Genomic DNA, 15,631 nt, shown 5'->3' on the forward strand with positions numbered 1-15,631 from the left:
GTGTGTGTGATGAGCATGTGCGTGATGTGCGAGTGAGCGCGTGCCGTGTGCGCGTGTTGGTGTGTGTGTGCGCGTGTTGGTGTGTGCGCGCTTGCGAGATGACAAACACCCCGCGTGTTCAGTTAAACTCGTTATGCGCTGCTAAACTCGTTGTGTTGACCACCGTGTGAACTGCAGCAGATGCACAGGAGCTTGATGATCTCCGGGGAGGACTATCAGGATGTGGACCACAGCAAGATGAGCATGAGGCAGCTCCTGTATTGGATTCCCAGCAACAACCCAATGCTGTGAGCACACGGACAGGAATTTGTTCATGATGTTGTTGTTTTTTTGTTTTGCCAAATTCGAAATCGCTCGATTGCCATTGCACACAGACTCAGGTGGTTTTTTACCGTGGCTACTGATGATAACCGTATGATAGTGATGTATATACCGTGTTGAATATGATGATGGACGTACGATGGCGATGTAAGTGCGATAACGATGATCATGACGATGATGATGATGATGGATGTACGATGGTTGATGGACGTACTATGATGATGACGATGGTGATGGATGTACGATGGTTGATGTACTTACAATGGTGATGAGCATACGGTGGTGATGGACTTACGATGATGATGACAATTGTTTTTTTACCCTTTTATCTGGCAACAAAACTGACACTTGTTTTACAAGGAGTCATGTTTGCATTGACCACAATACCTGCGGTCGGAATGCAAACAAAAACACTCTGATAATGTATGCACTGTCCTTGAAATTGATTGGTCCACACCCGAGACAGCTTTTCTTAGAGCCTAGTCTCACATGGTGTTGGACCAGATGACGCTAAAAGGCGCACAATAAAAAAAAGGTGTCAGTTTTGTTGCCAGATTAAAGGGTAAAACACCAATTACCATATTTTGCAACTGGCAAAGGAGGTTCCAATGGTGATGATGATGACGTTGAACGGACGTTACCAGCCTCGTGTTTCCGCTTTGCACCGCAGGTCGGCTCTGCAGGAGGAACAGGAGAAAGTCGTCGCCAAAGAGTTACGTCGCTTCCATTGATTTCGCCTCAACCGCTTTCTATTTTGGGGGGATCGAGAGGGCCAAAGCCTCCCAATACTGGAGGCTCAGCCAACTCTTGGTAAACTCTTAAACATCAGAGAGGTTTTCTGGGTTAGATCGTGTAAATATATAAATGTGTCGTTGAACCCGCCACCACCTGACAAAGCCAATTAGTGAGTTTGTCACGTAAACAGAACGTGCCCAATTAAGTTACTAGTTCAGCACTAATTCAGTCTGTTTGGGCTATACGGGGGATCTTTGTCTTTGTCTCGCTATCTGGCAGTGGGGAACGGTAGTGTAGCGGTTCTCGCGCTGCGCTATGAACCCAATGCCCCGGGTTCGATTCTCGCTCAAGGTCAAAACCAGTGACGATTATCTGAATTGGTCCTGGGCATCCCCTAGGTCGACTTGGTCTCAAATGAGTACCTGGTGTGGTGTGTAAAAATATCACCATTGGGTGATGGATACCCACCCCCCTCGTGTGCCATGCCACCCTTCATCGGTGCTCGCTAACAGCACTTGCCCCATCAGTCTGTTAAGGCTACACGGGGGATCTTTGTCTACATGGCAGTCATCTCAGGCAGTCAACCCATGGCACCTGGGTCTGTCCGGTGACTTCCTACCAGCAGCGAGCCCTTAGAAGTGTCGAGGTGATGCCGTGTTGACATCACCACGACTTGGTGGTGAATGGCGGTTGTGGTTGTTGTTGTCTGTCTGTCTGTTTGTCTGTGTCTCTGTGCCTCTATGGCACAGGCGGACAAACCACCTCGCGGACAAAGTGGTGGCGGTGCCACCGCGGCCGGAATGTCCGGCGAAGCCGGAGGTGGTGGCCAAGGCCGACGGCGTTGACGACGACGACGATGATGGTGACGATGGCGACGACGGTCTGATGGTGCCCAGGGTGCGTGTGGGTGAGGATGGCACGCTCATCCTCGACGATGAGAGGTGTGCGGCTTCTTTATCGCTCCCACGTTGACTCCCCAGCCGCCACCACCACCACCAGTAGCAGCACCACCACCACCAGTAGCACCACCATCAACGCTACCAACACCAGTAGCACCCGCCCCCCTCCACCGCCAGTATCACTGCCACCTCCATGACCACCAACACCACCACCAGTAGCACCGCGACCACCACCAACACCACCACCACCAACAACACCACCACCAGTAGCACTGTGACCACCACCAACACCACCACCAGTAGCACCGCGACCACCACCAACACCACCACCAATAGCACCACCACCAACAACACCACCACCAGTAGCACCGCTACCACCACCAACACTACCACCAGTAGCAACACCACCAACAACACCACCACCAGTAGCACCGCGACCACCACCAACACCACCACCAGTAGCAACACCACCAACAACACCACCAGTAGCAACACCACCAACAACACCACCACCAGTAGCACCGCTACCACCACCAACACTACCACCAGTAGCAACACCACCAACAACACCACCAGTAGCAACACCACCAACAACACCACCACCAGTAGCACCGCTACCACCACCAACACTACCACCAGTAGCAACACCACCAACAACACCACCACCAGTAGCACCGCTACCACCACCAACACCAATAGCAACACCACCAACAACACCACCACCAGTAGCACCGCTACCACCACCAACACCACCACCAGTAGCAACACCACCAACAACACCACCAGTAGCAACACCACCAACAACACCACCACCAGTAGCAGCACCACCACCACGTCTAAATCACCCCCCCCCCTCCCCCGAAACCTGGAAAATACATTTTTCTTGATATTTATCATATATGATCCATAGAATGAGTGTTGTTGTTATTATTATTTGTGTTAGCGCCCTATTCGAAAAGCTTCATATTTCTCAGCCAACCTCCCCCCCCCCCTTTCCCACACCTCCCTCGTCCACCTTGAGAAGTCTCTTGATCCGGCTCTGGCCTGGTGCCTCGTGAAGCCATGCCGGGGCCGGCACAGTGCCGGCACAGGCCTGGCACAGCACGGTTGTACTGCCAGTGGGAAAAATGGCATGAGTGGCGGTTATTGTTCGCCGTCGTTTTTTTGTAGTCGTTATCATTGTTGTCATTGTTGTCATTGTCGTCATTGTTTTGGTCGTTATCCTTGTCATTGTCGTCATTGTCATTGTTGTCGTTGTCATTGTTATTGTTTTGGTAGTCATCGTTGTCATTGTCGTCATCGTCATTGTTGTCATTGTTTTGGTCGTCGTTGTCATTGTCGTCATTGTCATTGTTATTGTTTTGGTCGTCATCGTTGTCATTGTCGTCATTGTCATTGTTATTGTTTTGGTCGTCATCGTTGTCATTGTCGTCATTGTCGTCATCGTCATTGTCATTGTTGTCATTGTTTTGGTCGTCATCCTTGTCATTGTCGTTGTTGTCATTGTCGTCGTTGTCATTGTCGTCGTTGTCATTGTCGTCGTTGTCATTGTCGTCGTTGTCATTGTCGTCGTTGTCATTGTCGTCGTTGTCATTGTCGTCGTTGTCATTGTCGTCGTTGTCATTGTCGTCGTTGTCATTGTCGTCGTTGTCATTGTCGTCTGTGTCATTGTCGTCGTTGTCATTGTCGTCGTTGTCATTGTCGTCGTTGTCATTGTCGTCGTTGTCATTGTCGTCGTTGTCATTGTCGTCGTTGTCATTGTCGTCGTTGTCATTGTCGTCGTTGTCATTGTCGTCGTTGTCATTGTCGTCGTTGTCATTGTCGTCGTTGTCATTGTCGTCGTTGTCATTGTTGTCGCCGCCGCTGTCGTCGTTGCCGTCGCGATTGCTGTCATTTGTTCCCGCCGCCAGCCTCACGGTGCGTGTGCGGCATGCCGGCGAGGACGACGCCAGGGTGGCGGCGGCGCTCGCCGTGGAGGCGCTGCGCGAGGACGGCTCCTCCGCCCGCTACAGCAACTTCTCCAAGCACGTCGCCACGCGGAGATGGAGCGACAAGGGTACACGCCATCAAACCCCCCACCCCCCCCCTCCGCAACCATCACCACCACCACCGCCACCACTGCCACCACCGCCGCCACCACCGCCACCGCCACCACCACTGCTACCCCCACCACCGCCGCCACCACCACCACCACCACTGCTACCGCCACCACCACCCCTACCCCCACCACCGCTACCACCACCACCGCTACCGCCACCACCGCTACCGCCACCACCGCCACCCCCACCGCTACCCCCACCGCCACCACCGCCACCACCGCCACCACCACCGCTACCGCCACCACCACCCCTACCCCCACCACCGCTACCACCAGCCACCACCGCCGCACCGGCCGTGGTCAGAGAAAAACTGTGCCCACGCCGTGACCACCCCCCCCCCCCCCCCCAAAGACGAAGATCCCCCGTGTAGCCTCTAACAGACTGTTGGGGCAAGTGCTGTTTGCGAGCTGCACCTACGAAGGCCGGCACGGCACAACGACGACGGGGTGGGTGGCCAGCACCACGGCCGACCGCCTCCCCGGCGGCGATGTTTACTGCACACCGCAAGCGGGGACTGATTATTGAGGCTGAGCCGACCTAGGGGGGGCCCAGGACCGGTTCGGATAAATCGCCCCCGGTGTTGGTGGCCGTGAGCGGGAATCGAACTCGGCTCGCCGGGTTCGTAGCGCGGTGCGCTGCCCCCCCCCCCCGCGCTGCCACCCCCCCCCCCCACCACCTCTCCCACGTCGCCGCAGAGACGGAGCTGTACTTCCTGGCCATCAGCATGGTGGGGACCGACATGTCGATGGTGTCCCACCTCTTCCCCACGCGCAGCAGGCACGAGCTCAAGGTAACGGCCGGGATTCCGGGCGTGTGTGTGTGTACACGTGTGTGTGTGCACGTGTGTGTGTGTGTGTGCACGTGTGTGTGCGCAGCGACAGACCAGGTAGCTTCCACACAACGTTACGCAACCGATGAAAATATATTGCTGCTCGACTGATTCGGAGTGAGACCTCTGCTGTTAAACTGGAGCCGGTCATAAGCACACTGCCCAGGTATGGGAAACTCTCCACTCTCTCCACAACTGCCCCATCACCGATTGGGAGTTGTGGGGGTGCAGTGTCCAATGGTACATAATACCCAGGCAGATGCTTAGTTTTGGTGGGGCTGATGGTAAGGCCCCATCTCTTAGTGGCACGCTTCAGTCTCAGCAGCAGCGTCTTTAACTCCTCCTCTGAATGAGCAGCTCTCGCTCCGCACCAAGCTTCAGGTCTTCTCGGCTACAGTCATTCCCTCCCTTCTCTACGCTTGCGAAACGTGGACACATCAATGGAGCATCTTCACTTGTTGGAAACATTTAGGCTGGCCTGCCTACGACCCATCCTGGGTTTAACCAGGCTGGAATGTGTGAGGAGCTCACAAATCCTTGAAGGATCTTGGCAAAGTCCCATCGGTGAGATCCTCCGGCAGGCAAGGCTGCGTTGGCTGGGTCATGTAGCTCGCATGCCCAGCCACCGCATGCCTAAACAGCTTTTGTTCGGCCGGATCGAGGGGGCTAAACGGGTGCGGCACGGGTTAGAGAAGCGATGGAGTGATGTGGTATAGGAGGACGTGGAGCTGAGTGGACTTGCCGATGACTGGTACCAGCGGCGTCTGTGGAGGAGGCGACACTCACATCAACGAGCGGAGCGCCGGGTGGTTAAAGCACAGCAAGTTGGTACAGTAGGGGGCACAGGTGGTGCATCAGCCAGTCATCTCGGTCATCTCGGTCAGTCGACCCGTGGCACCTGGTTCTGCCCCGTGACCTCCTGCCAGCGGGCGTTCGACACTTCACGTGGCCTCAAGGTGCACATGGCCTGGCACAAGCGTCGTGGTGACGTCACCGCCACTTAGTAGCGAATGGCGGTTGTTGTTGTGAGTGCACCTGCACCAACATCACTCTCTTACCCCTTCCCCTCTCATCTCACTCGACTCCCCTCTAGAAACCAAAGCTTTCTGTTGAACCTCCCCCAGTTGTCTGTGGCCAGCGGGAGGTCGCTCACTCTTCTCTGCTGCCTCCACAGTCTAGAACTCCCCCACCCCTCCCCAGCTGTTCCCCTCCCTGTCCGTGTTTAAGTCCAGACTTTCACATTTTTCTCCTCTTGCCTCCGACTGAACGCTTCTTTCTTTCTGCACCGCGCCCCACCCTGTAATTGTATCGTATTGCATTGTGCGTGTGTGGTTGTGTACGTGCACTTGTGTGTGCGCGTGTGCGATTGTGTACGTGTGCGCTTGTGTGTGTGTTGTGCGACCGCAGAATAAATTCAAAAGGGAGTCGCGTGTCCACCCGTGGAGGATAGACAAGGCCTGCAGTAAGTAAGAGCGTAAGTGAGGGGAGGCGCGGGGGGTGGGGGGGGCCGGTGGGGGGGGGGGCGGCCGGGGGGGATGCGGGAGGTTCGTCCGCGTCTTGCGAGCGTCGTTGCAAACTGCGAGATTCGTATCCTTCCCTGACTCCGTTGCTTCCGCTTTGCTTGTGGTGCGTTGGCTGCCCGCACGGCTTGGCGGTACGTAGGTGTCTGTGTGTTGTGAACCTCTTTCGCACCCTATGTCGCCAACCGTGCCAATAGGAGGTGCGGGAGACTACCGCCGTTCCATGGCTGTGGTCAGTATGTTATTATTGTTATGAAATTCCATAGTAAAGTCGTCATTAATGCTGCCAATGAGAATATAATTTATCTTCTTGGTTCTTTCGGTAAAATCACGTAGAAGGGAAGTAATAAAATAATCAAAATAATAAATAATAAAATAATTCTCACCGGTGAGAATTATTTTATTATGTTAAAATAATTCTCACCGGTGAGAATTATTTTATTATGTTTTATTTGTATTATTTTATTACTTCCCTTCTACGTGACTTTACCGAAAGAACCAAGAATATGAATCCCTGCAGTCACGAAAGCTTTAAATCGATAAAAGAATATAATTTTATTACCGCTTTACTGTGTTTCTACCTTGACCTTGACATACGGCGTGTGAGTGAGGTCGCCGTTTGTTCACTCCCCGCTAATGTGACCGGAGTCGCTCAGAGTTTTATCTCATGCAACCGATTGCGCGAGTCGTCCTAAACTCCGGTAGGCGGGGGGGGGAGAGATGGATGAGGTGGTCCCAGGCCTGTCCCCCTGCCACACCGGGAAGTTTGCCAGCCGTGCCAATAAACATATTTTTTATACCAGGTAAGGCCCACTGAGCTATATAGCTCTGTTTCAGAAGCGGCCTGGCCATCACCAATGATCGCTCAGTAGCAGCCAAATGTAACCTGTGAAAGGCATTTTTTGTGTGTCTGTCTGTCTGTGTGTGGCCGACACTTGCGAGGGATTTGGCTCGCGAACCGTGGGGTTGACGCTTAAAAAAAGTACCCAGGCAGCACGGCATAAGCCACGTGGTCAGCCAGCGCTTTACAGTAGTTTAATTAGCAATTTAGTGCTGTTTTAGTTTATATATCTATTACGTCGCCCCTCCGAGCGCGCCCCAAAGCACGCATCTGCGCGTGCACGCCCCTACCAAGTCACACGCGTTCGGTGGGGAGGAGGGGGCAATTCTCATCCGTGTGGACACTGCGCAAGGTAACACACGCAGATATACAGCTCCCTTCAAACATTTATTACAATGACTGTTTGCTCGTTACTATTCCTGTTGCCTCTTATTCCCCACAAACTTTGCGCTTGCCACCACTTCTTTACGTGAGGGATTGACACTTGTGCACACGTTTTCTCTTTTAGAATAGGTACCTTTATAAATATCGCTGTTCTGCTCACAAAAAAACACGTTTGAGGGGAAGAAAAGCCTATTTCTGTACTCTTGAGGCGTTAACGCCGGGTACTTCCCACTAGTACTTTATAAACGCACATTGATTCTAAATGCAGAGGGGAAAAACTGGAAGACCCGGAGAAAAATCCACGCGGCCATGGGGAGAGAGAGAGAGACGCAAACTCCAAAATATACAGCAGGCGTCAGGGTCGGGATCGAGCCTATGACCTCCTGCATATCAGGCGAGGCAGTTAACATCTCGCCACTGCGGCGTGCCCCCCCCCTGCCGTTTTGTTTCGCCCAGTGGAGAAGAAGCCGATGGACAAGGAGGGCTTTGTCAAGCTGCTGGCCGACGAGGAGGAAGAGCGGAAAAAGAAGAAAACTAAAAAAAGAAAACCCCGCAAGAGGCGTGCAAAACTGTCGGGTAAGTGTTGTTTTTTTCTCTCCTCCGCGGTTTTGGTATTCGACAACAACGTCCGACGTTTTGCTCCCGCGCCCCGCGAGAGCTGTATCGCCTCGCATCGTCTCGTTCCCCCCCCCCCCCCCCCCCGTCTCTCTCACTCGAATTGTCAATCTCATTCTCTCCGTTGGCTCACATTTCCACGTGGCCTTCCGAAAATGCCCACGCAATGATTCATGAATAATCAATGACAACAACGACAACAATAACTATACTTGCATTTAATAATAATTTTGATAATTCTAAAGTATAATGCGCGTTCCGTCCTTGTGTGAAGATTGAAACGCAACAAGCGACGTACCTGGCACAGTAGTGCGTACGCTGTGCTGCAAACACGGGCAGTCGGGAAGCAATACAAGGCCTCTGATTGGTGCCCCAGATCTGGGAGAGACTACATGGGGGTGGATGACGGAGAAAGGGGGGGCACGGGGGGGGGCACAGGGGGGGGGGGCACAGGGGGGGGGGGCACAGGGGGGGGGCACAGGGGGGGGGGCACAGTGGGGGGGGTGCGGGGCCTGGAAAAGGATTGGCTGGAGACAGAGATTTGAAATCATTGGAGGAAAGATGCAAGCGCAAAGGGCGGGGAAACGAAGGTTTGCTTCACAGGGTAAATGGTTGAAAGAGAGAAGACAAAGTTCGTGGCTGGCGAAGCGAAGCTCGTGCCTGAAGTCGGTGGTCGTGCGGCGAAATGAAGGATGTTAATAAGTATAACCCGTAAAAACAAAGTTTTTCACTATAAATCCTTTATATGCGTGGTGGCTAGAGTCCTTTTGTCCTCTGGCTTGAGATGGCTGCCACCTATGGGTCAGATGATTGCATGGCAGCATTAAGCAATTGGTAATTAAATATTGTATTTTTGTCCTAAAAAGTGTAAAATTTTGGAAACATTTTTTCACGAACATTAATTGTCACGCACAACGAGTCTGTGTGGAAAATGTCAGCTCGATTGGATCACGGGAAGTGGGTTAAAAAACGACCTAAAGATTTGCACGGTCCTAAGCAAGCAAGCAAGCAAGTGAACTTAATATAAAGGATTTAAAAACTTGACGAAACGTGTGTTGGTCGTCATTCCATCCCAGGATCCCAATGCCCGCCCAATGCACGGAGAGCCAGGAAACTAAAAGTTACAGAACCAGGGCCACCGACGAAACTAAAGAGGGGTGAGGCCAGTTTGTAGAGATGCGCTTGCTTGCTTGCAGCAGAATCTCATCTCAAACATTGAACGGGGTGCACCCCTCCAACCCCTACCCCTCCAATCGGCAGCTGTCCCTGCGCAGCAGCAGAAAGCTGACTCTCAGCTCCTGGCCTGCATGCGGAGCATCGGTCTCGCGACTCTCCTTTTAGAATGATCCGGAGTCGTTTTTTTTGCAACAGCCGGGGGGGTCGGGGGGGGGGGTGAGGGGGGCGATGACCACGATTGTGTTTTTCGTGATCGCAATTTAAGTAATCTGCAGTGTAATCTTCCGAATCCTGAAAAAAATGGGGCCAGTCACACCCGCACACACACACACACGTCGGGCTGCTCTTGCGAATGACGTGGCAGGAATTCTTTGTGTCCGCTGTGTGGTTCGTACATACCGCTGTGTGGTTCATAAACCAACACGCGAACTCCGGTCATCCTCGCAGCAGCAACAGCAGCTGCGGCTTGTGGCTAATCAAAGACGGTGGTCACCGCATCGCGCGGCGCTTTCAGACGCGCTTCTGCGGCCGTCTGGAACACTCTTCCTTCCGATATTAGGAAGCCACTTTAGCTGTGCAATTTTAAATCATCATCTAGATCGACAAACTAATTTCTTCAAGAACTGCTTGTTGTGTTTTAGTTTGTTGTCCTTGCCCCGCATCCTCCGATTAGCACGGTTGGCTACGCACGATGCGAAAGAAGTTCAACGTACATACAGGTGTAGTGGCATAGCGCCGGCTGCTGGCAAAAAGTGGAATCTGCGGCGTATGGCAGTACTGACGTCAGCAGGCCACGATAGACACGAGCGGGGGACATCTTGGGGAAAGGTCACAGAAGGGGCCCATCGGGAAGCCCCAGGAACCAGAGGTCGCAAACCGGTTTTGATTCCTTACCCGTACCCGTACCCGGCCGCACCAGGGTTGCAAACGGATACCCTACCCGAGACCCGGCCAGGGTATCGGGTAGGGTACGGGTACGGGTACCCGATTGCGACCTCTGGGATGAAGCCATGTTGCAGGCGTGGGTGGGTTGATTATAGGAACTTGAATTGTGAGAAGAGACAAGACGTTGGGAAATGAGTGACAAACGGTTACTCACCAGTGACTCACGGCCTACCCATACCCGTACCCGTACCCGGTGGCACCAGGGTCGCAAACGGGTACCCACACCCGGCCGGGTATGGGTAGCCGGGTATTGGGTAGGGTACGGATATCGGGTACCCGATTGCGACCTCTGCCGGAAACCCGCTGGTAGGTTCCGGAAAGGGGGCGTGGCCGGGGGCGGAGCGAGGCCGCGCTGGGAGTATAAGAGGGATCCCTGTGGGGGACCACGGGGCTGTTGTTGGATGTGGGATCCCCGTCGTACTACTCAAGATCGTCATCGTCACCATCTCGTCGTCGTCTTCACTATCCCGGGGCGCCGCTAGTCAGACGGCCTACCAACTGTCCTGACTAAGTAGTGCCGCCGACAATAGACGGTCTTCATTATAATAGTGTGCACCCACGCAGGGAGTGTGTTATCCCAAAGGTGCTTGCTAAATAAAGAAGTGCCTCCGAGTCTTATTGTCTCCGAGTTGAGTCACTACACATACAACACACCCCCAGTGACGTAACAGCTCCCCTCTCGCCACCGACGCTCGTGCCCCAGATGACGACGAGGAGGAGGAGGAGGGTGGTTTGAGCGGCGTCGACCACGACGGCGACAACGGCGGCGAGGACCCAGCGTGCGACGAGGGCGGCGGGAAAAAGACGAAGCGGGAGAGGCGGAGAGGCGCGAGGGAGGCAACGGCGGCGGCGGCGGCGGCGGAAGTTGGCAGCGCCGCTCCGTCCGGAACGCCGGCGGCGAAGAGGAAGAGGAGGAGGAAGACGAGCAAACGGAAAGATGGAGACGTCTCTGGACAGGCGGCGAGCGGCGATGGCGTGGATCAGCCGCTTGCTCCGGAGGGCGGCTCGGTCGGCGCGGGGGGTGGTGATGACGACGCTGCCTCCTCGGAAACGGTTCCTGGAAGGTGAGCGACACGTGACCCCCACCCCCCACCTCCCACCCCGACCACCCCGAAAGACAAAGATCCCCCGTATAGCCTTTGACAGACTGTTGGGGCAAGTGCTGTTGGCGAGTTGCACCTATGAAGGCCGGCACGGCACAAGGTGGGGTGAGTAGCCAACACCACACCCAGTGGTGATGTATACGCACACCACAGCAGGGTACTCATTTGAGGCTGAGTCGACCTAGGGGAGGCCCAGGGCCGGTTCAGACAGTCGTCACTGGTGTTGGCCGCGAGTGGGAATCGAACTCGGGTCGCCAGGTTTCGTAGCACGCACACATGCGAGAAGGGCGATGAGCGTCGTGCGTGCTGTTGCTGCTGCTGCTGGTGCTGGTGCTGCTGCTGGTGCTGTTGCTGCTGGTGCTGCTGTTATTGCTGGTACTGTGACAGGGCCCTTGCACCCTTGCGGCCATTGCAGCCGGAGGGGGTGAATCATTTGCACCGTTCCATCGCGCCGGTGGATTTTTGCGCCTAGGGGCTGCGAGGTTCGTGCGGGGGTCGCCGAGAAGAAGACGAGGAAGAGGCGGCGGAGACGGAACGACGAGGAGAAGGAGGCGGAGCAGAAGGAGACGGAAGAAGCGCCGGACGGGAAGGCGGCGCAGGGTAAGGAGTCGCGGAGCGCCGCGGTGGCACCGCGTAGGGTTGGCATGGGCCGTGGCTCGAGGCCTGGACTCCAGCCCCCTCGCGGTCCAATTTCCCCACTCCAGTCCTCCTGAAGACGCGCCCAATACACACCGTGCATGGTACGCACCGTGGTGCCGAGATGTTAACTACCTCCCCTGGTACACAGGAGGTCGTGGGTTCGATCCCAACCCAGACGCCTGCTGTATATTTTTGCGGTGTCTCTCTCCCCCCGGTCCCGTGGATTTTTCTCCACATTTAGAATTGACGTCACACGTTTAGAGTATTTTGCTGGTGCTATGAATTTCCACGTGATGATGATAAGCTCACTAAATTGAGCTATCATTTGTGATAGCCAGGTCGCTTCTAATAAAGAGCTACCTAGCCCAGTGGGGCCTTACCACGGAGAGAGAGAGACACGCAAACTCCAAATATACAGCAGGCATCTGGGTTGGGATCGAACCCACGTGCCTCATGTACACCAGGCGAGGTAGTTAACATCTCATAGCCACTGTGGCACCCCACACCTCTCTCTCTCTCTTGCTCACGTTCTCTGGGACCCAGAGAAAAATCCACGCGACCACGAGGAAAGAGAGAGAGAGACACCACAAACTCGATGGGTGGATCAAAACCCTTGCTTGTCCAAGCTCTGCGGTCCTACGCATTGGGATGCTTGGCCAGCTCCATCGGTGACTGATTTGAACGCTCCGTGGGAGGAAACCGGAGAATCCCGTAGAAAATCTCACACGAGCCGGGGTGGGGGGGTGATGATACTCCACCCCCGTATGGATGGAAACTGATGACGATTAGTCCAATTCCACTGGCTGTGCTGCCATGATACCCTGATGACGCCTAGAGGAAAGGGGAGAGGAAGCTTCACGAATTCGTGCAATCCACCAGCCCTTGCTACAGTGCCGTATATTCTGAACTTCTTACGCACCGTACATGGCCAACCGTTATAATTGGAGGTGCGGTGTATCTATGCGTGTACGTTGAGCTTCTTTCGCACCATACGAAGCCACCCATGCGATTCGTAGCTGCGGGTGTGTACCGTATGTTGAACTTCTTTCACACCATACGAAGCCGACCGTGCTAACGGGAGGTGCGGGGTTTTCACGCGAGCGTTGCAGGATTACGGCTCTACGCCCGGGTCAGATGCAGTTGCACGGCTTGCACGCCCGACCGACGGCTACGCGAGTAGCCCAGCGACAGCGGCAGCCGCGTCTCTTCTTAGCGTCTAGGGAGGCTCCCAATTGGCACATCGCTTGAAACGACGTCGGCGAACCCGCGTCGTCGCAAACCCACGTGGTTGGTTCACTTTGTCCTTTTTACTTTTCCTAGAAAAGAAAAAAGTCAGGAAATCGAAGAAGATAAAAGTCAAAAACGATCACGGCGACCGTGATGGAGACGGCCAGGAGGAGCCTGCCCCGGACTTCACTTGGTACGAGAAAGAGAATGGGTGCGTACCACACACCATGCATGCTGGGCACTTCCTAGCAGTCCAGATTGTAAGACGCACCAAATCAAGTTATACAGACTCGCACAGAGACCCACAGACTCGCACAGAGACACACATAGACCCACACAGAGACCCACAGACTCGCACAGAGACCCACAGACTCATACAGAGACACACATAGACCCACACAGAGACCCACAGACTCGCACAGAGACCCACAGACTCGCACAAAGACCCACAGACTCGCACAGAGACCCACAGACTCGCACAGAGACACACATAGACCCACACAGAGAACCACAGACTTGCACAGAGACCCACAGACTCGCACAAAGACCCACAGACTCGCACAGAGACCCACAGACTCATACAGAGACACACATAGACTCACAAAGACCCACAGACTCGCACAGAGACCCACAGACTCACACAGAGACCCACAGACACGCACAGAGACCCACAGACTCACACAGAAACCCACAGCCTTGCCGCTTCCCTCCGACGTTGACTAATTTGTGGCACCCACCTGGAGCAGAGACCCTGGAGCAGCGGAGGAACAGCCGAGCACGGATCCAGGAGCTGAGGTGGCAGAACCCCTGTCTGTGGGGACCGCGGTCGGGCCGAGGAGGGGTGGACGGGGAGCCCGGGGTGGGAGGGGAAGCCGAGGGAGAGGAGGGAGAGGAGGGAGAGGAGGGAGAGGAGGGAGAGGAGGGAGAGGAGGGAGAGGAGGAGGGAAGGGGAAGGATGTGGCGAGAATTGTGATGGATGCAGTACCCAGGGAGAGCTGCTCAACCCCAGGTGAATTTGGTGGTAGCCATCTTGTTTTGTGTAGATCGTCAAGGATGTTCAACATCTTATGAACTCCATAAGAGTTTTTTTTGGGTTAGATCGCGTAAATATATAAAAGTGTCGTTAAACCCGCCACCAACCCGACACAGCAAATTAGTAAGGTTTGTAACGAAAACGGAACGTGCCAATTCGTTACTATGATATTGCTCGCGAAAGCCTACGTGTAAATCTTGTAAACTACGAAATTTTAAAATGTATTTTACCAGGTAAGGCCCCGTGGAAATTTATAGGAGCCAAATAGTCTATAAACACGTGACGTCGATTCTAATCGTGGAGGGACAAACTGGAGAACCTGGAGAAAAATCCACGCGACCACGGGGAGAGAGATACGCAAATATATAAGCTTCAGGGTCGGGATCGAAACTGCGACCTTCTGCATACCAGGCGAGGTAGTTAACATTTCACCACCGCATCGCGACCCGTGAAACCACGATTATAACTCATCATGTCTAATGTCTGTACCATCGGAGGACACCCATGAAATAATAATCTAAAAAGATAAACTCATCATTAGTCATGATTGATCCACTGCTGGATGGAGGAATCCCCAAGCCAACGCCACCGCCACCTCTCACGGCAATCCACCCACCATGAGCCGATTCCATCGCTGCAACCCCCTCGACATCATCCCATCAAATCTCGAGGGGTGGCGGCCACTCTGTGGTGAATCCTGACCGTCGGCCCTTCTTGGCGACCCCGTGACCTTCTCTCCATGCTCGTCTTTATTTTCCTCCGTTCCTGGAAAAAAAATCTCCCGGCAAGTGGAACGAAACATTTGGCACATCGCGCCGTCGCGTTTTGTAACCGTCGCTTGGCGCGTCCCTCTTGATGGGATGCACGCATCACACGCACATCACACGCGCATCACACATGCATCACACGCGCATCACACGCACATCACACGCACATCACACGCACACGCGACTTTGTTCAACTATTCACAGATGCGGCAGCGGCGGCTGGCGACGACCACGACACCGAAGCGGAGGTTCTGCTGGGAGAGCGCCGAGGCGGTGAGCGCGACGGGGCGGACACACGAATCGCGGGAACTTCGCCCGCCGGTTCATCCACCGGGGATGCCGGGCGGGGCGCCGGCGGTAGCCCCCGAGGCGACGGTCCCGTCGCCGGCGATTCGGAGCACGTCCGCCCGGGAGGAGGACGCGGGGAACCCTGGGAGAACCGGTCACCGTCACCGGTGCGGGTACGTCCGTGTGTACGTTGAACCTCTTTCGCACCGC

At 54.6% G+C, this 15,631-nt stretch overlaps 1 protein-coding gene across 1 annotated transcript; it reads left to right on the forward strand.

Annotated features, from left to right (window-relative positions):
- The first annotated feature begins 1,643 nt into the window (after positions 1–1,643).
- Positions 1,644–15,622, forward strand: LOC133355028 (transcription factor TFIIIB component B'' homolog). Its single transcript, XM_061572284.1, has 11 exons — positions 1,644–1,663; positions 1,806–1,997; positions 3,866–4,011; positions 4,750–4,844; positions 6,291–6,345; positions 8,085–8,204; positions 11,068–11,428; positions 11,940–12,067; positions 13,427–13,544; positions 14,080–14,342; positions 15,338–15,622. Exons 1-11 carry the CDS (start codon positions 1,644–1,646, stop codon positions 15,613–15,615), a joined length of 1,776 nt encoding a protein of 591 aa, XP_061428268.1. The 3' UTR covers positions 15,616–15,622.
- Positions 15,623–15,631: the final 9 nt, after the last annotated feature.

The sequence above is a fragment of the Lethenteron reissneri genome, chromosome 50, assembly GCF_015708825.2.
Source record: "Lethenteron reissneri isolate LAM-NWPU_2019-01 chromosome 50, ASM1570882v1, whole genome shotgun sequence".
In the NCBI taxonomy this organism is placed as follows: Eukaryota; Metazoa; Chordata; class Hyperoartia; order Petromyzontiformes; family Petromyzontidae; genus Lethenteron; species Lethenteron reissneri.

Excerpts from the sequence above, each read along its gene's own strand:
- LOC133355028 (XM_061572284.1), top strand. The coding sequence starts at position 1,644 with ATGGCACCTGGGTCTGTCCG. Across the intron at positions 8,205-11,067 it reads GAGGCGTGCAAAACTGTCGG|ATGACGACGAGGAGGAGGAG; the intron begins GTAAGTGTTGTT and ends CTCGTGCCCCAG. Across the intron at positions 14,343-15,337 it reads GGAGAGCTGCTCAACCCCAG|ATGCGGCAGCGGCGGCTGGC; the intron begins GTGAATTTGGTG and ends AACTATTCACAG.